The following is a 21,936-nucleotide window of genomic DNA, read 5'->3' as shown; positions in this document are numbered from 1 at the left end:
ACTCTCAGAAGTAAGCCCCACTGAACTTCAAAGCCAAATGTTCTGGGGGCTCATCTTCCTGGTGCAGGAGCCCTGGGCTGGGAGCCTGACATGCGGCTCGGACCTCTCACTCCTTTGGGAGAACCTGTGCGGTCAAAATTATTCTGCTGTTTGTGGATTGCCCAGCCAGGGATGTGGGACTTGACTATATGGCAGCTCTGCCCCTCCTACCTGCCTCTCTATGCTTCCTTTTTTATATCTTTAGTTGTATAAGAAATTTTCTGGCAGGTTCCAGTCATTTTCATCAATGGTTCTGCAAATAGTTGTGGTTTTGGTGTTCCATAGGAGGAGGTGAGCTCAGGGCCTTTCTAGTCTGCCATCTTGCACAGTCTCCCTTGTTTAAATGTTAATTCTACATATATTTTAGACCCCACAAGATAATAATGTTTTGTTCAGTCAATATACATTTATATTTACCCACATATTAAAACTTTCTGTTGCTCTCATTTTGTTTTAGTTTGGGATCATTTTTCTTCTACCTAAAAGAATCTTCAGTACTTATTTTAGTGCAGCTATGCTGGCCACAATGTCTCTCAGTTTTTATTTACCTGGAAATGTATTCTGCCTTTGCATAATACTTCAGTGAAGGTTTTTTTCCCATACAGTAACATTCAGAGATTTTCTGTGTACAAGTTGATGACTTTTGACAAATCATGTGTGTGTGTGTATGCGTAATATACACACATACACATATGTTGTATATGCACACACCACACATACACATGTGATGTGCATATCTACACATTTATGCAGTGATACATATATTCACATGTGACATATATGTATGTATAATATATATACACATGTATGTATTTTATATATCTCTCTCTCTATATATATGTGATACTGCAAGATAAAGAACATTTCTACCACCCCAGCAATATGCAGTCAATTTCTCCTTTGCTCCTGTCCCCCTACCCAGGAAACCACTGCTCTGATCTAGATCAGATTTCTAGAATCATATGAATGGAATCATATACTACATGGTTTTTTGAGTCTTCTTTCTCTCAGCATAACATCTTTGATACTCATCCATGTCATATTAGTGTTTCATTCATATTTATTTTAAAATTTATTTTAAATTATTTTTGGCTGCGTTGGGTCTTCGTTGCTGTGTGCGGGCTTTCTCTAGTTGCGGCGAGTGGGGGCTACTCTTCCTTGCGGCACGTGGGCTTCTCACTGCGGTGGCTTCTCTTGTTGTGGAGCACGGGCTCTAGGCACACGGGCTTCAGTAGTTGTGGCACGTGGGCTCAGTAGTTGTGGCTTGCAGGCTCTAGAGCACAGGCTCAGTAGTTGTCGTGCATGGCCTTAGTTGCTCTGCGGCATGTGGGATCTTCCCGGATCAGGGCTTGAACCTGTGTCCCCTGGTTAAGTGGATTCTTAACCACTGTGCCACCAGGAAGTCCCTCACATTTACTTTTGAATAGCACTGTACTGTATGAATGTACCCCAACCTGCCGATCCATCCACCTGTAGTTGCCCTCTGTGGGAACAACAAGCTACCTTATCAGAGCTGGCAGTGGAAGCCCCTTGTTTAAAAAAAAAAAATTGTCCGAACCTCTGAACCTTTTCAGAAGGCAGAGTTCTAGAATGAGAAGTTACTAAATCGAAACTTTTCACAGGCTCTTGATAAATACGTCAAATGGCTTTCTGGAAGTTTTCCATCCGTTTACATTCCTGGTATGAAAGTTCCTGTCTCACCGTGCGATCAATAGCATTTTTGTATCTTATTTTCTGATATTTTCAAGCATGCAAAATTGAATCTAATCACTGAAAGGAATTTCCCTTCATTCTAAACCACTAGGTCCTATACTTATTTTCTTCCTGAGTTTACAGAATTATCAGTGACCTTACTTCTTTAACCCCCATCTCGCTTGACTTTCTGAGAAACTAATCTGAAAAGCCAATTCAGAGTCGTTTCTGGCATCAGTATTTCTGGGAACCAGATGCCCGTGAACTGAGTTTCTCTGCAGTGTTCCGTGATGTTGAGTTGGTCTCTGCCCTTGGATTCTGTTTACCGGGACAGGATCAGCTCTCTTTGTTTCCTTTCCCATCGTCCATGCCTTGTTAAGTTCCTGCTGAATTGAGCAAACTCTGCAAATCTGATTAAATCTCAAACCAGAGCTCTGGATGTTGCAAAACGACAGCCTCCTTGCCAACTGGCTGACATGTAATTCATTGCTTTGGTTAGGTGGCCATAAATAAGTGGATTTTCCTTAACTTTCTGCCTTTGATGGTAAGAGGTAGTGATGTCTGTGGGTGATACTACGGGGAAGGGCTGGGAAGACACGTCACTAGTTTTGTGGGAATCACAGGCTTGGAAGAGGCAGAAGCCAGGAGTGAAATGGGACCCACAGTGAGGATGGATGAGGGTTGGGAGTGGAGGAGTGAGGGGCATTGCGTAACACCCATTCCAAGCCTTGGTAAGAATGGAGCCAAGGATGAAAAAACCCTGAATCACCAAGGGGGGAAGGCAATTCCCTTTCCAGCTCTCTCAGATTTACCATGATCTCAAAGAGAAAGTCTCAATCTTGTGCTACTATGTCTTTAATACCTCTCAAATGCTTCTAAGAGAAAACAGGCCTCAGACCAAGAACCTTTCAACACTGTTGAGCTGGAGTACAATAGCATGATTTTATTTCTAGCGAATTTATTTTTGTATTACTTTCTATTTATTGCAAATGATTTTTTTGTCTACAATGGTAATATAAATTTTCCTTTAAAATTAGCCTGAGTTGTAAAGTAAAGTCAATTTAAAGCAAAAAGTTAAGCAAATAACTTTGCTTATGGGACTCAATTATGGCCAAGAAAAGTGACTATGGTGCCTGAATGACTGAGATTTCGAAAACACTGTCCCAAAGGAAGAAGATAAAGAGAGTACTCTGAGATCCTACAGTTGTGGATTTAAAAAATTATTCTTTCTCCAATTTCATTCATTCATTTATTTGCTCACCATTCAGCACAAGTGTTTTTTTTTAATATAAATTTATTTATTTATTTATTTTTGGCTGTGTTGGGTCTTCGTTGCTGTGCGTGGGCTTTCTCTAGTTGCCGCGAGCCGGGGGGGGGCTACTCTTTGTTGCGGTGCGCGGGCTTCTCATCGCGTTGGCTTCTCTTGTTGCGGAGCACGGGCTCTAGGCACGTGGGCTTCAGTAGTTGTGGCTCGCAGGCTCAGTAGTTGTGGCACACAGGCTTAGTTGCTCCCCGGCATGTGGGATCTTCCCGGACCAGGGCTCAAACCCATGTCCCTTGCATTGGCAGGCAGATTCTTAACCACTGTGCCACCAGGGAAGCCCTAAGAGTGTTTTCAAAGAAACCTTTCTCTCTTATTTTTCTTTTTGACTTTTCAGATTCCAGAAAGAAATTGGAAATTGAAGATTTAAGGAGAGAATGTTGTTTTAAAATATTCTCACTTTCTTCAAAGAACACATGACAAAAACTTAAAAAGGTATTATTAACCAGTAATTTAAATATACATTTAACATTATCAACTGGTATCCCGTAAGGGAACTAATTTTCTAAAGCTATGGATCCTTAAGTGGGTCATAGAATTGACGACAACAGAAAAAACTGAATTAGAGTCAAATCAATCAGCATACTTTTAGTGCAATAGTAGCTAATCACTCATTTTCATCCCTTTAAATTCCATTTGGTAAGAATCTCTTGCCTTTGTGTTGTTTTTTTTTTTAATTTATTTATTTTTGGCTGCGTTGGGTCTTCGTTGCTGCACGCAGGCTTTTCTCTAGTTGTGGCGAGCAGGGGCTACTATTCGTTGTGGTGCGCGGGCTTCTCGTTACGGTGGTTTCTCCTGTTGTGGAGCATGGACTCTAGGCGTTCGGGCTTCAGTAGTTGTGGCACACGGGCTCAGTAGTTGCGGCACGTGGGCCCTGGAGCACGTAGGCTTTAGTAGTTGTGGTGCATGGGCTCAGTAGTTGTGGCTTGCAGGCTCTAGAGCGCGGGCTCAGTAGTTGTGGTGCATGGGCTTAGTTGCTCCGCAGCATGTGGGATCTTCCCGGACCAGGGCTCAAACCCATGTCTCCTGCGTTGGCAGGCGGATTCTTAACCACCGCGCCACCAGGGAAGTCCCTTTCTGTTGTTTAGAATGTTAGAATGTACTGTCTTTTGCTCAATCAGTCAGGTTATGAAAGGAAGGTTACTGTGTGGGGTCCCACTGAGAATCTGTATAAGGCTTGCATTTGGCAACTTGATAGGTAAAAGAAGAAAAAATGCAGGTGTGTCAAAGATCAGAGACTAGTATGTGACTTTGTGGAAAAAATGTGAGAACCACTAGACCTGAATGTTAACATATGTGGGCTCATGAAACATACATGTTTAGAGGTCTATGAATTTTTTTTTTTGAGTTCTACAAAAAACATTTAAAACTCTCTCTCCAGAGTGTGTGCGTTTTAGACAAAGGACTAAGTGGCCAGTTCAAGGCCTTTCTACTTCCAAGCGTGTGATCCATTTATATCCACAGGATGACTGGAGAATTAAGTGGCTGAGAGATCTTACTCTAAAAGAAAGAAATCAGTGCAGTTCTGGGGTAGTGCAGATAAACTCAAGGTATTTTTTTAATACCCAAATAAAAGAGCTTGGACCCCTGTCCCTACCGAGGCAGGAAGTTCAGCACATGCATGAGGTTTTCAGGGATTTCCAGGGAGACGTTGTCACCTCTCCCTCTCACCTTTCTTCTGTCCTGCTTCACTCCATAATGGCCATTGCTGCTCCTTCATTCCCTGAGGTGCTTGTATGTAGCCAACTTGGCTGGAGATATAAGGAGAGCTGGGGCAGGGGTGTGGGGAGAGCTACAGCACAACCCAGCACAGGCAGTAATGACTGACACATCACTGTTCCCAGGTTCGTGGGCTGTGGCTACCACAGGAGACTTCATGCCAGCTCGCGCTCTCCTCGGGCCGTTTTGTGCTCAGACCCTCTCTCCCACCAACCTCATAGCTCCTCTGCTCCCAAGTCTGGGTGCTGTCCCCTCATAGGGCACGTGGAAACTTCCAATTCCGTGACCTAATTTGGAAAATATACCTTTGCACACCTATCCCAATCTAGGACTGAGGCACACTAAAAAAATAATAATAATAAAGAAGTTTTGTTAAACAATAGTGTTGTCTACCTCTGGTCATCTACCCTAGTGGTGTAACCCACAAGCGGGAGCAATTAAATTATGATTTTTACTTTATTGCGTCTCAGATCAAATATCGTAAGTATGACTCCTTCCTGTTCTAAATAGAGAAATTCCAGGACCGGAGAAAGGGGGAGGGATCTTTCCCATGGCTTTGGTTTTGTTGGTGACTTCCTCTGTCTCTTCAGGGTTTGCACTGAGAGGCTGTGGCCGTGGATCCTGATCGCCCTTCTGCCAGGAAGGCACATGCAGCCAAAAATGAATTTGGGAAAAGCAGCCACTTGCTCCTGTAACCATGGAAAAGCAGGGCCGCAGTGAGATGGAAATAATCCGGTCAGAATCGCACTCCTACATCAAATTGTTGAAGGTCAACCGGGAGCATCTGGTCACTCACGTCCGCAACACTCAGTGTCTGCTGGACAACTTGCTGCAGAATGAGTACTTCTCCGCCGAAGACGTGGAGATCGTGTGTGCCTGCCCCACGCAGCCCGACAAGGTGCCGGTGACAGGGATGCCAGCCTTGGTGGCCAGACGGGGCTTCTCCCCATTGACCTGGGTGAAGAGCTTTTTGGGAGTGCGGTACATTGGGTGGAATTTCCTGTCGGGGCTTATCTACCGCACAGAAAGGCTTGAGTTACCAGCTCATTCCACAGTTACGTATTTCACTTCTGTGTTCCTGAAACACAGCAAACTCTTCTGACCTCTCCATTCTCCTTGCTGTGCGTCTTGGTTCTCAAACAACTTGTTTTCCAGTTCACTTTAAATGAGTGAATTCTTTAAAAAGAAAACGAGCAGGAAACACTAGCAGTGCTGCCCAGTCCGTGCCCTTCAACTCTGGAGAGCTGCTCACTGCCGGGAACGGCTCTGAGAATTCCTCTGGGTGACGAATGGCTGCATCCCAGCCTGGGTCCACGGTAAAGAATCTTCCACACTCCCCTGTGGGAAGTCTTCACAGCCCTTAGTTTCACTTCAGCTTTGTGTCATCTTCTGAAAAAGGGAATGGCAAGAGGAAAACCTCCTTCTTGGGGAGAAGAGTGACAGAACTCATTTGTAACATGATCCTGTTGGGCTTAGGAGAGACCAGAAGGGTTTCTGGGAAAAGCACAGTAGAACACTGTTGTGGGTTTTTTCCCTGAATTTTTAATAAGACGAAAAGCTTTTGTAAGGTACCCCTTACACGGGGGTCTGCTGTCCCCTGGCTGTGTGGCCCAGCACCCGTCTCATTATGCCTAACGGGTAACTTTCTCCCCCTCAGCACTCATTCCCAGAGAGCAAAAGTGTTAGCTTAAGAGGGCAAAGGAGGGAAAGGGAAATTCCAGGGGGGCGCTCGGCTCTAGCTGTGAGTCTGACCTTTCTATTTTTAGGCTCCTGGAAGCCTCTGGTTTCCTAGAGCTGTGCAGTTTGTTTCTTGCTCAGGCGGTCCATTTTACAGATCCTGGGCATTTGGCGTGTAGCAGCTCATACCAGCTGGGTGGACGGTCAAGCTCGAGGCTGTAGTAAGAGCTCAAAGCCCCGCGTGGGAGCCTCTCCAGGGGGCAGACACCCCTAGTGCCGGCTCACACCTTACTGCTTGTGCCGCACTAGGTCCGCAGAATTCTGGACTTGGTGCAGAGCAAGGGCGAGGAGGTGTCCGAGTTCTTCCTCTATGTGCTACAGCGACTCACAGACGCTTACGTGGACCTCAGGCCTTGGCTGTCGGAGATCAGCTTCTCCCCTTCCCAGCTCATTCAGAGTAAAGCAGTTGTCAACACCGATCCAGGTATGAGCCAGCCCCCGGGGAGACCGCAGCCACCAAGCAAGCAAGGCCCCCGGGGCTTGGAAATGCTATCTGTGTGGGTCCAGCAGGGGATAAAGGCGGGGTCCGCCTTGACCAGCCCTGCCTTCCGCCTCAGGCAGCAGGCTTGGCTGCTGTGTTCCTTTTAGAAAGGAGAGCTGGTCCCTGTCACCCTAGTGCAGCCAAGGGAACTGTGATTGAACTGACCACAGATAGCTGGCCTGATTTACGTAGGGAGCCATGGAAGTGTAGGAATGACCTCTGTTCTGACCTCTTTCTGACTTCCTTTTCTGACCTATCTAGACATTTTAGTGGTTGTACCAATTCAAGTTTGCATTTCTTTCCTTCTTGAAGATCTTTCCAAATTTGATTCCAGGCAAAGAATTCTTCTATCACCCCTGACTGCCAGTCCTTATTTCCAAAGCACCATGGGCCCCTTTTAGTTAAATGATTAGTTCAGCAGGTATTTATGATGTACTCGGCATGTGCCAGGGCGGCGTGTGCTGGATGCCAGGGGTACAATAGGGAGCAGACCCAGCTACGGTTCCTGCCCTCAGGGATCTCAGAGGTTAGTGCAGGAGACTGGCAGTAAATAATGACACAAATGTGTAGTTGCAAATGGTGATAAGGACAACAGCAGTTCAAGGTGCTGAGAGAGCACAACATTGGGACCACAGTCTGGTCTGGGGACCAGGGAATCATCTTTCCGTGCCTGTGGTCTCTCCACTTCCAGACAGTTGTTGGCAACATACCAGCACTGAGCTTCCAAACTCTGAGTTTTAAAGAATCCAGTTTGACCTTGAAAACAGAAACAAAGGACAGTGTCCCAGAGTGTCAGGTGTGTATTTAGGGGAAACCAGACCAAGAGACAGAGTGTCAGGGACAAGCTCTTGCTTCTGCAGTTACCAGCCGGCCACTGCTAGCTTCTTACTGTTACTGCCCCTGCCCACCTCACTTTGTTACCTTCCCCAAGATAAGAGGAAAATATTCCTGTGATGGAGTTCTTGCAGAAGACTTCTCCACTGGCTCCTTTACCCAGCTCCTGTAACAGCTTTGAAAGTATAATTCACTCTACAAGAAGCCAGATGTGAAAGACGACATATTGTATGAATCCATTGATATCAATGTCCAGAAAAGGCAAATTTATAGAAACGGGAAGCAGGTCAGCAGTTTCCTAGGGCCAGGGGTGGGGCAGAGATCGAGAGTGTACCCCTGGATTTTAGTGATGTTTGCGTTAACTCTGTAAACTTACTAAAATCATTGCCAACAATACCTGCTGTAAAATAGGTGAATTTATAGTCTGTAAATTTTGCGTTACCAAAACTAAAAAAATAGAACTCACTTCACAAATTTTAAGCTGACAACCAAGTGGGACTAAGTTGATGGGAAAGGGTTGTAGATGAATCTGGAAATGTGCAAGTGTGTCCAATTTTTGTTAATTGAATTATCATTACGACCCAAAAACGATTTAAAGGAATTTTGGAACACGCTTTTTTTGTCTGGAGTAAGCTCATTTTGTAGCTCGTTTCTGCTGAGAGCATGGCACGTACGTCAGCATGTTACCCCATGTCAGCATATTAACCCATGTACTTCCCCGTGGGCACGCCCAGGGCTCCCCCTGCGGCACGTGCTGAGCATCAGTGATCCCCAGGCCTCAGCTTTAGAACCAGGGCCTCTGTGCCCTGTGTAGTGTAAGAAGGCCGGTTTTCACTTTAGTTTGCTCACTCAGTTACGGTGAAGCACAGCCCCTTTTTAGTCCATATCAACGTCAGCTGTTGTATCTCATCGCAACAAGTTTCGGCATTAGGTTGTATGAGACTCCTTGTTGTTTTAAGAACAGTGTCATAAGCACAAGAAAGGTTAGGGCAATTTCTTCCTCAACGATACAAGTTTCAGTGGGGACTGGCTTGCGCTGTCTGAGCAGGACCCTGGGGTTGGGCTGGGGCAGCAGGGCCACGTGGTCTGGCCGTCACATTTGAGGGGGCTTCAGTTTTGAGCTGGAGTTCAGTGACAGCTTGCGCAGAGGAGTAGGGAGCCTGTCTCTGACACTGATCCCAGTTGGATTCTGTCCCCGCTGGCCGGCCAAATCTGAGGTCAGACAGAGGGGTGGAGGCCCAAGGGCCCGCAGATTCTGGAGCGCCGGCTCTTCGTACTTGAGGAGTGCTCGCACTTAGCCTGAGCGTCCAGGCTGCGGGTTTGTTTTCCTGTGTGCTTGCTCCTCCGCCTGAGACCTCCCTATTTGGTGCACTTTCCACCTGTGTCTCTGTCTCCCCACCTACTTCCACCTCTCACCTGGCGCCACTCTCCCTGCAGTGAGCAGATACAGCCAGAAGCTGCGACAGCAACTGGGCCGCGACTCCAAGTTCGTCCTGTGCTACGCCCAGAAGGAGGAGCTGCTGCTGGAGGAGATGTACACGGACACTGTCGTGGAGCTGGTCGACTTCGGCAACGAGAGCCTGGGCAGCCTGGGCAGCCTGGCCTGCCTCCTGGACCCCTCCACGGGGGTCCTCAACGAGCAGGGCGAGACCATCTTCATCTTTGGTGACGCGGGCGTGGGCAAGTCCATGCTGCTGCAGCGGCTGCAGAGCCTCTGGGCCGCGGGCCAGCTGGACGCTGAGCTCAGGTTCTTCTTCCACTTCCGCTGCCGCACCTTCAGCTGCTTCAAGGAGAGCGCCTCGCTGTGCCTGCAGGACCTGCTCTTCAAGCACTACTGCTACCCGGAGCAGGACCCCGAGGAGGTGTTCGCCTTCCTGCTGCGCTTCCCGCACACGGCCCTCTTCACCTTCGACGGCCTGGACGAGCTTCACTCGGACTTCGACCTGAGCGGCGAGCCCGACACCTCCTCCCCCTGGGAGCCCGCCCACCCCCTGGTCCTGCTGGCCAACCTGCTCAGCGGGAAGCTGCTCAAGGGGGCGCACAAGTTGCTCACGGCCCGCACGGGCGTCGAGATCCCGCGGCATCTCCTCTGGAAGAAGGTGCTCCTGCGCGGCTTCTCCCCCAGCCACCTGCGCGCCTACGCTGGGAGGATGTTCCCCGAGCGCGCCGTGCGCCAGCGCCTGCTGGATCAGCTGGAAGCCAACGCCAACCTCTTCAGCCTGTGCGCCGTGCCCCTCTTCTGCTGGATCATCTTCCGGTGCTTCCAGCACTTCTACGACACCTTCGACGGCCTCCTGCAGCTGCCCGACCGCGCGGTGACGCTGACCGACGTCTTCCTGCTGGTCACCGAGGTCCACCTGAACAGGACGCAGCCCACCAGCCTGGTGCAGCGGAACACGCGGAGCCAGACGGAGACCTTCCGCGCCGGCCGGGGCACCCTGCACTCGCTGGGCCAGGTGGCTCACCGGGGCATGGAGAAGAGCTTCTTCGTCTTCAGCCAGGAGGACGTGCAGGCGTCCGAGGTGCAGGAGGGGGACCTGCAGCTGGGTTTCCTGCGGGCCGTGCCGGAGCTGGGCCTCGAAGGGGACCAGCAGTCCTATGAGTTCTTCCACCTCACCCTCCAGGCCTTCTTTGCTGCCTTTTTTCTGGTGGTGGACGACAAGGTGGGCACTCGGGAGCTGCTCTGCTTCTTCCAGGAGTGGGCTCCTCACGGGGAGGCAGCAGCTGCGTCCTGCTATCCCCGCTTCCTACCCATCCAGTGCCTGAGGGGCCGCGGCCTGGCCGGGGAAGACCCCTTTAAGAACAAGGATCACTTTCATTTCACCAACCTCTTCCTGTGCGGGCTGCTATCCAAAGACAAACAGAAACTCCTGCGGCACCTGGTGCCTGCCGCCACCCTGCGGAGAAAGCGCAGGGCCCTGTGGGCTTACCTGTTCGCCAGCCTGCGCTCCCACCTGAAGCACCTGCCCCGAGTTCGGTCTGGGGGATTCAGCCAGGTGCAGGCCATGCCCACCTTCGTCTGGATGCTGCGCTGCATCTATGAGACGCAGAGCGAGAAGGTGGGGCAGCTGGCGGCCAGGGGCATCTGCGCCAACTACCTCAAGCTGACCTTCTGCAACGTCTGCTCGGCCGACTGCAGCGCCCTCTCCTTCGTCCTGCACCACTTCCCCAAGCGCCTTGCGCTCGACCTGGACAACAACAATCTCAATGACTATGGTGTGCGGGAACTGCAGCCCTGCTTCAGCCGCCTCACCGTCATCAGGTGAGACCTCCAGGTTCCGGGAGCAGCTGGCTGGGGCCACCAGGGCTCAGGGGACACCAGGACTGGCACTGTGGAGCGGGATCTCCTGGATTATCCTGGAACTCATGGCCGGGGGTCTGGGAACATCCAGAGCTTCTCTGTCTCAGGGTGGCAGAGGGTAACGAGCAAAGCTTCGAAGTCAGGTGGACCTGGATGGGCCCCAGCTGGGTGTCCTTGAGCAAAAGCTGCTTAACCTCTTTGAGCTTCAGCGTCCTCATCTGGAAGAGAGATTCTCCTATCCTAACAATTACAGTAATAACAATCAGCATTTATTGAGAATGGGTGAAGTGCACTAAAAATATTACCTGGTTTAATCCTTTTAACAACACTATCAGGTAGGTACTGTTATCATCTCCATTTTGGCAAACGAGGAAGCAGAGGCACAGAGAAGTTAAGTGGCTCAAGGTCACACAGGTGGGCCATGGTGGAGCCGGAATCGTAAAGAACCGTTTGAGATTCATGTGAGGCTCAGAGATAGCCCGTGCAATGTTTCCGGCACGTGAAAGCTTCATGGTGAGAAGCAGCACACTTTGTGCTTATGAGCGTTAGTTAACTTCCACGAAAAAAGCGGGCAGCCCTGAGCTGCCAGGGGATCTCAGTAAAGAATGCTGACTCTCGATTCGTTTCCTGTTGGATGGTTTAGAGGAAAGAAAAACCAGCCTCCTTTCTTCTATTAGCATTTTCTGTATTAAATACACCTTGTAAATCCCTACGGGGGTTTCAGTTCTCCACTACTTGGCTCATGCATTTCTGAAGAGCAGATGGGATTTGGAACCGATTCCAGGTACCTGTTACACAAACGCCAGAGCATACATTGTGGGGGGATGGGGGGCATGTAGGGAGCCCAAACCTGCCCCGGCCTGGGCATTGGGAAGCCTGGAATCTATTTTCTGAGCTCTCAGCCAGCGACTCTGTTTGTAGCCTCAGGCAACCTCACACTCAGTGCCTCCCTGTGACCATTTCATAAGATGGAAGCTCTGCACCAGTATGGTGGTCCCCAAGTTTGCCTCCAAACCAGCACAAGAGAAGGCAGGAAGAAATGGGCAACCCTAAGGAAGCATTTTGAGCTCCCTGAGGGCATCAGTGAGGATTAGTTTTGGCTGTTAGAGAAAACTCACAATACTGGTGGCTTAGAGAAGTTACAGACTTATTTGTCTCTCATGCAAAAATCTAAAGGAGGGCAGTTCTGGGCTGCTGTGAGGTCTCAATGACCATCAAGAGCCCAGGCTCTCTCCTGCTTACTGCTCTGCTGTCCTCAGTACCTGACTACTATATCTTGGCCCAAAATGCCTGCTCACGCTCCAGCCATTCAGTTGACATGCTAGTCACCAGGAAGAAGGAAGGGCAAAGGATACACCCCATTCTTTTTTTTAAAATTAATTTTATTGCGGTACAGTTGATTTACAGTGTTGTGTTAATTTCTGCTGTGCAGCAAAGTGATTCAGTTATACATACATATATATTCTTTTTCATATTCTTTTCCATTATGGTTTATCACAGGATATTGAATATAGTTCCCTGTGCTATACAGTAGGACCTTGTTGTATATCCATTCCGTATATAGTAGTTTGCATCTGCTAATCCCAAACTCCCAGTCCATCCCTACCTTCCCCACCCTTGGCAGCCACAAGTCTGTTCTCTATGTCTGTGAGTCTGTTTCTGTTTTGTAGAGAAGTTCATTTCTGTCATATTTTAGATTCCACATATAAGTGATGTTATATGGTATTTGAGTTTCTCTTTCTTACTTCACTTAGTATGGTAATCTCTAGGTCCATCCACATTGCTGCAAATGGCATTATTTCATTCTTTTCCATGGCTGAGTAGTATTCCATTGTATATATGTACCACATTTTTTTTTTTATATTGGAGTATAGTTAACAATGTTGTTAGTTTCAGGTGTACAGCAAAGTGATTCAGTGATACACATACATGTGTCTGTTTTTTTCAAATTCTTTTTCCATTTAGGTTATTACAGCATATTGAGCAGAGTTCCCTGTGCTATACAGTAGGTCCTTGTTGGTTATCTGTTTTAAATATGGTAGTGTGTATATGTCAATCCCAAACTCCCAATTCATCTCTCCCCCGCACCTTTCCCCTTTGGTAACTGTAAGTTCGTTTGTGAAGTCTGTGAATCTGTTTCTCTTTTGTAAATAAGTTCATTTGTATGTTTTTTTTTAGATTCTGCATGGAAGTGATATCATATGATATTTGTCTTTCTCTTTCTGACTTCCTTCACTTAGTACGATAATCTCTAGGTTCATCCATGTTGCTGCAAATGGCATTATTTTTTATGGCTGAGTAGTATTCTATTGTATATATGTGCCACATCTTTATCTGTTCATGTGTTGATGGACTTTTATGTTTCCATGTCTTGACTATTGTGACTAGTGCTGCTGTGAACATAAGGGCACATGTATCTTTGAGTTAAAGTTTAGGACACACCCCATTCTTTTAAGAAGACTTCTCCGCTATTGCTAATGAGACTTCTGCTTAGATCTTACTGGGCAGAACCTAAGCACATGTGCCCAGCTAAAAAATGAGGGATTCTCTTTCTAAGTAAGCACAGATATTGGGAGTGACTAGTTGGCTGTGCCACCCTGGGATAGTCATGCAGCGTATGTACACACTGTGCCCCAGCACCAAGGTGGGTACCATGAGTGGAGGGGTTCAGGGTGTCTGACGTGATCATTTTGATTGGCCTAAAAATCAAGCTTTTACCTCTTCAGCCTTTTACTTATCACAGAGGACAGTGTGTAGTAAGTGGCCCAGTTTGGCCCACGGCTTGTGTTTATAGATAAAGTTTTATTAGAATACAGTCACACTCATTTATTTATATATTGGCTGCTTCACTCTGCAGAGCTGAGTGGTTGCAATAGAGACCAGATGGCCTGCAGAGCTTAAAAATTTGTTATCTGACCCTTTACAGAAAAAAATTGCTGAGCTCTGGTCTGTTCCTTCACCCACCCCTGACCCTCGCTCATTCCTCACGCTCCTCCATCTCTGAGCCTTACTCTGTCCCTCAGACTCACCTAAATAAAGGGGTGGAGAATTGAGAAGATCAGGGTAGTCTGTTTATAGAGAGTACTTGGTAGTAAAAAAAATTGTTTTGCATTTTAGCCAAATCAAAACATCCTGCTAGTATAGGGCTTTGAAAGAGCAATCCCCGTACACGCTGGGCCTTGTCCAGGAGATATCCATCATCCTGAGGCCCTCTTTTCCCTCTCCCTCTTGAAGCCTGGCCTGCTGAAGCAGCATTTGCATTAAAGAGGAGTGGGAGAGTGTGGACCTCTCACACTCTCCCTGACCTGCCTCATCCAGCTGTTTCTCCCTTGCCGTTGAACTTCCTGCACAGAACCACACCTCAGGAGCTGTGTCCCTCGATTGACCTTTTCAGGTGGCAAGTCAGGTTTCACACATGCATTTCCAGATGGAAAGGCTCTTGGCATTTTGGGTGGGACAGTTCTTGTGGGGACTGTCCTGCCTTTTGCAGGACCCCTCACATTTCTGGCTGCACTTGCAAGATGGTGGAGCGTCCACTCCCCCAGCCTTATGACCACTAAATGCAGCTCTACACATGTCGAAATCCCATGGCCCCCCGCTGTGCAGTGAGAGCCACATTGACACATAGGCCACCGGCAAATGCAGGATATCAGAGGTGGCTGTCCACACGTGTCCTTCAGGTGTCCCTTGTTGCCCTTGTGTTGAATCAGGGCTGTGCTGTAGCCTTGCCAATGGACTGGTTCTCGTGGGTCTCTCAGCCCTGTGAAGACCAGGGTCTGTAGGGGCTGTGTGGCTGTCTGCTATGGCCAGTTCTCTCGGGGGGACATCTATAGCTGGGAAGACTCCAGGACCTATAGACTTGTGCATCCTTGTGGAATTCATGCTCTTTCACCGTGAGCAGCCGCTCTGATTTTTAACTTTCTTTGCTGTTTTCAGACTCAGTGTGAACCAGATCACCGACAGTGGGGTGAAGGTGCTGTGTGAAGAGCTGACCAAATACAAAATTCTGACATTTTTAGGGTATGTATTTCTCTAGAACACTGCGACAGCTACATGGTAAGAGTACAGAGCAGCAGGAGGTTGCCATTCCTATGGATTACCGGGTGGTTGAGACTGATGGCCCCAGGGTACCAGGAAGAGCACTGAATTGGGAGCCAGGAGTCCTGGGTCCTGCTTTTGGCTCGGCTGGCAGCCCGCTCTGAGCAAGCCAGGAAACCTCACTGAGCCTCAGCCTTCTCATCCCCCTTGTATAACTGGGATCCTAATAGAGTCAGATAGTTTTACAGGTGGGGACTGATTGCTGTAATGACAGAATTCCTGGGGGTATGTTTTATTGACATGAGAATACTGTTCATGTGGTAGATTTCACTATGGCGGGTCCATGATCTGTCATCCAGAGCCCTTGGGGCAAGACACGAATCAGAAATTAGTGCCCGTGCTACCTAGCAGTGACATGACCAGTGGGATCTAGGGCAGTACCCCATTTTTAGATACTTTAACATTTCTGCAGCAAAAGGTATAAACATTCAAACCAGTTGGGATAAAGACCATGAACAGCTCCACGTCGGTTGCCAAAATAGTTAGGAAGAAGTTTGGGTTTTCAGAGCCTTTGGGGTTTTGGGGTTTGACAGGAGAGACTGTGGGCCACAGCCCCGCCAGCCCCACGGCTGCCGTTGACTCTCTGAGCTGGAGCCAGCCCGTCAGCTTCCTTGGGCCTCCGTTTTCTCAGCTGTCACATGAGAACACTGAAGCCCTGAATCCCAGGTTGCCTTTTGGCTCTGGAGTTCTGCATGACTGTGGAACACTGGAAACCTGTCTCCTTACCACTTGCAACTCCTTTCTGCCTTATTGTTGAATTGGTGTCAAGTGGTAAAGTGACGAAAAGGTAGACGCTGAGTTGGTTCTAACGCTTAGAAACTTTTATCCCTTAAGATGCCAATCGTGATCTTAATCTGAAAGTATCCCTCAACTGCCATTTATCGAGCACTTACACGCAAGGGCTTGGGATGATCTCATACAATCCTCATAACGACCCTGCGAGGGAGCCGTAACTCTTACCCCTGTATTACACATGGAGAAACTGAGGCACAGAGAAGCTCGGTACCTTGCCCCAGGTCATAAAGCTGGGGAACGTGCAGAGTTGGCCTCGAACCCAGCCTGAGACCCCACAGCCCCAAACTCAGCCCTCCACGTGCCCTTCCTTTCTCCTTTTGACCTAGACTTTGTAAGTCGGCAGACAGCCCCCACTCACTTTAAAAAATGGGGTCCTAAATTCTCACGGCCATGCTTTCTCTCAAAGCTTATACAACAACCAAATCACCGATGTTGGAGCCACGTACATCGCGAGAATCCTGGATGAGTGCACAGGCCTCACGCACCTGAAGTAAGTGGGGTGGGCACAGCGAGCGGGGTCTTCAGTAGCTTCTCTTGGTCACCCTTCATCGTTCAAGCAAAGAATAAATGCCACCCTAGAGCTGCCTTCTGCTTGCCCCAGGGCCAAATCAGGTCAAATCAGGACACCTGTGTGTAGAAGGTGAGCTGTGGGTGAGGCTTGGTGTTTGGAAGGGCCCCCTACCATGGGTGGGGCGAGAGTGTGGCATTTTGATTTCATTAACTCCTAACGGGAAGAAAGGCCACAACTATCACCCTTTCTGGAGATCGTTTTCCCCTGAGGAAGTCCCACATTGTCTTTGTCCATTTTGGCTTCTGTAACAAAATACCATAAACGAGGTTGCTTATAAACACCAGAGATTTATTTCTGACCGTTCTGGAGGCTGGGGAACCTTAGGATCGAGGCACCAGCAGATTAGGTGCCTGGTGAGGGCCCAATGCCTTGTTCTTAGATGGTGCCTTCTCACTGTGTCCTCACGTGGTGGTGGAAAAAGGGGAAAGGGAGCTTTCTTGGACTTCACTCCTAAGTCACTAATCCCATTTGTGAGGGCTGTGATGAGTGACTTTATCACTTCCCAAAGGTTCCACGTCCTAGCACCATCACTTAGGGGTTAGGATTTCAACATATGGATTCTGGTAGGGGTAGGGGGAGGCAAACCTTCAGGCCATAACATTGCAGATGAGAGCCTGATCCCTGGCTGTGTCACAGGAATGTCCTGCCAAAGGTGTCAGAGCACCAGCCTTGGAGGAGCCTGGTGATGCTGCCCTGGTGATGGTAACCTACCCCTTGACCATTTGCAGTTGAAGTGGGAACCTTCTGGTCTGCTGATGGAAATGAGTGATGCTCAGAGGTCATTTAAAGAACCTCCGGGGGAACTTGGGTCCCTGAGTCTCTGCAGAGATTGTGACCACCTGGAGAGGAATCACGACTGGCTTTCCTCAGGGCTTTGGGCCCCTCCCTGAGAGGACGCCCAGGGAGGGCTGCTGTAGGTCCCAGGAGAAAGACCACCCCTCCTAGGAGGGGCCAGAGGGGCTCTGTGCCAAGGACGAGGGTGGCTGATGCTGGAGTCTCCTCATAGCTGTAGCTGACGTGTGCACGACTCTCTCTGCAGACTGGGAAAAAACAAAATAACAAGCGAAGGAGGAAAGTGTCTCGCCCTGGCTGTGAAGAACAGCAAATCCATCTTTGAAGTTGGGTGAGTAGAGACGGATGCACACGGGTGTGCGTATGCAGCCTGCTCTGTGTACAGGAGCGCCTGCTGGTCTTTTCGTATATCCATCTAGCCAAAGGACCGCTGGTGCAAGCTGTGGGGCAGAGGCCACAGAGAGCCTCCATCGTAGATGCCCTGGTGGCTGGGCCCCACTGGCTCCTGCGTGGGAAATGTTGTGGGAAGTCCCAGGTTTGACTGCCACTTTAATCGCATGGACTTTATTTAATTCATGCAAAAGGCAGTATTTATCACCACCAGCAAATGGAGGGAGCTAGCAAATGGAGTTTTAGCCCTATGTGGTAAACTTCCTCAGGCAGGTGTGCTTCATTTTAAGATTATATAGTCTCTGGAGGCTTTTAAAAAATGTTTATTTTATATTGGAGTATAGTTAATAATGTTGTGTTACTTTCAGGTGTAGAGCAAAGTGATTCAGCTATACATGTATCTATTCTTTTTCAAATTCTTTTCCCATTTAGGTTATTATAGCATATTGAGCAGACTTCCTTGTGCTATACAGGAGGTCCTTATTAGCAGACGTCCTTGTGCTATACAGTAGGTCCTTATTAGTTATCTATTTAAACACAGTAGTGTGTATTTGTCAATCTCACACTCCCAATTTATCCCTTCCCTGCCCCCCACCTTTCTCCTTTGGTAACCGTAAGTTTGTTTTCTAAGTCTGTGAGTCTGTTTCTATTTTGTAAATAAATTCATTTGTATCGGGTTTTCTTAGATTCCGCATGTGATATCATATATTTGTCTTTCTCTGATTTACTTCACTCAGTATGATAATCTCCAGGTCCATCCAGGTTGCTGCAAATGGCATTATTTCATCCTTTTTTAATGGCTGAGTAATATTCCATTGTATATATGTACTACATCTTTTTTATCCATTCTTCGTCTTTGGACATTTAGGTTGCTTGCATGTCTTGGCTATTGTAAATAGTGCTGCAGTGAACATTGGGGTGCATGTATGCTTTGGAATTATGGTTTTCTCTGGATATATGCCCAGGAGTGGGGTTGCTGGATCATATGGTAGCTCTATTTTTAATTTTTTAAGGAACCTCCATACTGTTCTCCATAGCGGCTGTACCAGTTTACATTCCCACCAACAGTGTAGGAGGGTTCCCTTTTCTCCACACCTTCATCATCATTTATTGTTTGTAGACATTTTGATGATGGCCATTCTGACTGGTGTGAGGTGATATCTCATTGTAGTTTTGATTTGCATTTCTCTAATAATTAGTGATGTTGGGCATCTTTTCATGTGCCTCTTGGCCATGATATGATATTGCTTTGGCTATTGTTTGTCTTCTTTGGAGAAATGTCTATTTAGGTCTTCTGCCCATTTTTTGATTGAGTTGTCTGTTTTTTTGATATTGAGCTGCATGAGCTGTTTGTAGATTTTGGAGATTAATCTCTTGTCAGTTGCATTGTTTGTAAGTATTTTCTTCCATTCTGTGGGTTGTCTTTTCGTGTATAGTTTCCTTTGCTGTGCAAAAGCTTTTGAGTTTAATTAGGTCCCATTTGTTTATTTTTGTTTTTATTTCCATTACTCTAGGAGATGGGTAGAAAAAAATATTAATGTGATTTATGTCAAAGAGTGTTCTTCCTATGTTTTCCTCTAAGAGTTTTATAGCACCAGGTCTTACATTTAGGTCTTTAATCCATTTTGAGTTTATTTTTGTGATGGTGATTAAAGAATGTTCTAATTTCATTCTTTTACATGTAGCTGTCCAGTTTTCCCAGCACCGTTTATTGAAGAGACTGCCTTTCCCCCATTGTATAGTCATGCCTCCTTTGTCGTAGATTAATAGACCATAGGTGCATGGGTTTATTTCTGGGCTTTCTATCCTGGTCCATTGATCTGTATTTGTTTTTGTACCAGTACCATACTGGTTTGATGGCTGTAGCTTCATAGTATAGTCTGAAGTCGGAGCATAATTTCCCCAGCTCCGTTCTTCTTAAGATTGCTTTGGCTATTCAGGGTCTTTTGTGTTTCCATACAAATTTTAAGATTTTTTGTTCTAATTCTGTGAAAAATGCCATTGGTAATTTGATAAGGATTGCACTGAATCTGTAGATTGCCTTGGCTACCCAAGTCATTTTGACAATATTGATTCTTCCAATCCAAGAACATGGTATATCTTTCCATCTGTTTGTGTCATCTTCGATTTCTTTCATCAGCGTCTTATAGTTTTCAGAGTACAGGTCTTTTGTCTTCTTAGGTAGGTTTATTCCTTGGTATTTTATTCTTTTTGATGTGATGGGAAACGGGATTGTTTCTTGAATTTCTCTTTCTGATCTTTCATTGTAAATGTACAGAAATGCAACAGATTCTTGTGTATTAATTTTGTAACCTGCAACTTTACCAAATTCATTGCTGAGCTCTAGTAGTTTTCTGGTAGTAAGTATCCTTAGGGTTTTCTATGTATAGTATCATATCATCTGCAAACAGTGACAGTTTAACTTCTTCTTTTCCAATTTGGATTCCTTTTATTTATTTTTTTCGTCTCTGATTGCCATAGCTAGGACTTCCAAAACTATGTTGAATAAAAGTGGTGAGTGGACATCCTTGTCTTGTTCCTGATCTTAGAGGAAATGCTTTCAGCTTTTCACTGTTGACCATGATGTTAGCTGTAGGTTTGTCATATATGGCCTTTATTATGTTGAGGTATGTTCCCTCTATGCCCACTTTCTGGAGAGTTTTTATCATAAATTGGTGTTGAATTTTGTCAAAAGCTGTTCCTGAATCTATTGAGATGATCATATGGTTTTTAATCTTCAGTCTGTTGACATGGTGTATCACACTGATTGATTTGCGGATATTGAAAAAGCCTTGCATCCCTGGGATAAATCCCACTTGATCATGGCGTATGATCCTCTTAATGTATTGCTAGTATTTTGTTGAGGATTTTTGCATCTATGTTCATCAGTGATATTGGAGTGTAATTTTCTTTTTTGTGTGGTAATTTTGTCTGGTTTTGGTATCAGGGTGATGGTGGCCTCATAGAATGAGTTTGGGAGTTTTCCTCCCTCTGCAATTTTTTGGAAGAGTTTGAGAAGGAGAGGTGTTAGCTCTTCTCTAAACGTTTGGTAGAATTCTGTGAAGCCACCAGGTCCTGTCCTTTTGTTTGTTGGGAGTTTTAAAAATCACAGTTTCAATTCCAGTGCTTGCGATTGGTCTACTCATATTTTCTATTTCTTCCTTGTTCGGTCTTGGGAGATTGTACCTTTCTCTAAGAATCTGTCCGTTTCTTCCAGGTTGTCCATTTTATTTGCATACAGTTGCTCATAGTAGTCTCTCTTGATCCTTTGTATTTCTGTGGTGTTTGTTGTAACTTCTCCTTTTTCATTTCTAATTTTATTGATTTGAGTCCTCGCCCTTTTCTCTTGATGAGTCTGGCTTAAAGATTTATCAATTTTGTTTATCTTTTCAAAGAACCAGCTTTTAGTTTCATTGATCTTTGCTACTGTTTTGTTTCTATTTCATTTGTTTCTGCGCTGATCTTTATGATTTCTTTTCTGCTACTAACTTTAGGTTTTGTTTGTTCTTCTGTCTCTAGTGCTTTAGGTTTAAGGTTAGGTTGTTTATTTGAGATTTTTCTTGTTTCCTGAGGTAAGATTGTATAGCTATAAACTCCCCTCTTAGAACTGCTTTTGCTGCATTCCATAGGTTTTGGATTGTTGTGCTTTATCATTTTCATTTGTCTCTAGGTATTTTTTGATTTCCTCTTTGATTTCTTCAGTGATCCACTGGTTGTTTAGTAGCATATTGTTTAGCCTCCATGTGTTTGTGATTTTTACAGTTTTTTTCTTGTAGTTGACTTCTAATCTCATAGCATTGTGGTCAGAAAAGATGCTTGATAGGATTTCACTTTTTGTAAATTTACCAAGGCTCGCTTTGTGGCCCAGCATGTGGTCAGTCCTGGAGAATGTTCCATTTGCACTTGAAGAATGTGTATTCTGCTGCTTTTGGATGGAATGCTGTATAAATATCAATTAAGTCCATGTAGTCTAATGTGTCATTTAAGGCCTGTGTTTCTTTACTGATTTTCTGTCTGGATGATCTGTCCATTGATGAAAGTGGTGGGATGTTAAAGTCCTCCACCATTACTGTGTTACTGTTGATTTCTCCCTTTATGGCTGTTAGTATTTGCCTTATGTATTGAGGTGCTCCTATGTTGGATGCATATATATTTACAGTTGTTAT

General features: G+C 46.4%; 1 protein-coding gene across 1 annotated transcript in view; it reads left to right on the top strand.

The window, feature by feature from the left end:
* NOD1 (nucleotide binding oligomerization domain containing 1) overlaps nt 1–21,936 on the top strand; it is a 93,534-nt gene that overhangs the window by 40,224 nt on the left and 31,374 nt on the right. The window contains exons 2-7 of the mRNA XM_079931454.1: nt 5,362–5,669; nt 6,758–6,932; nt 9,261–11,085; nt 15,061–15,144; nt 16,424–16,507; nt 17,628–17,711. Of these exons, the coding sequence (XP_079787580.1) occupies nt 5,469–5,669; nt 6,758–6,932; nt 9,261–11,085; nt 15,061–15,144; nt 16,424–16,507; nt 17,628–17,711 (2,453 nt within the window). The 5' untranslated portion in view covers nt 5,362–5,468. The remainder of the gene's footprint in view (nt 1–5,361; nt 5,670–6,757; nt 6,933–9,260; nt 11,086–15,060; nt 15,145–16,423; nt 16,508–17,627; nt 17,712–21,936) is intronic.

Source organism: Stenella coeruleoalba (genome assembly GCF_951394435.1).
Source record: "Stenella coeruleoalba genome assembly, chromosome: 9".
NCBI lineage: Eukaryota > Metazoa > Chordata > Mammalia > Artiodactyla > Delphinidae > Stenella > Stenella coeruleoalba.
Note: the sequence above shows the minus strand (reverse complement) of the source record. Positions and strands in the feature narration are given on the sequence as shown.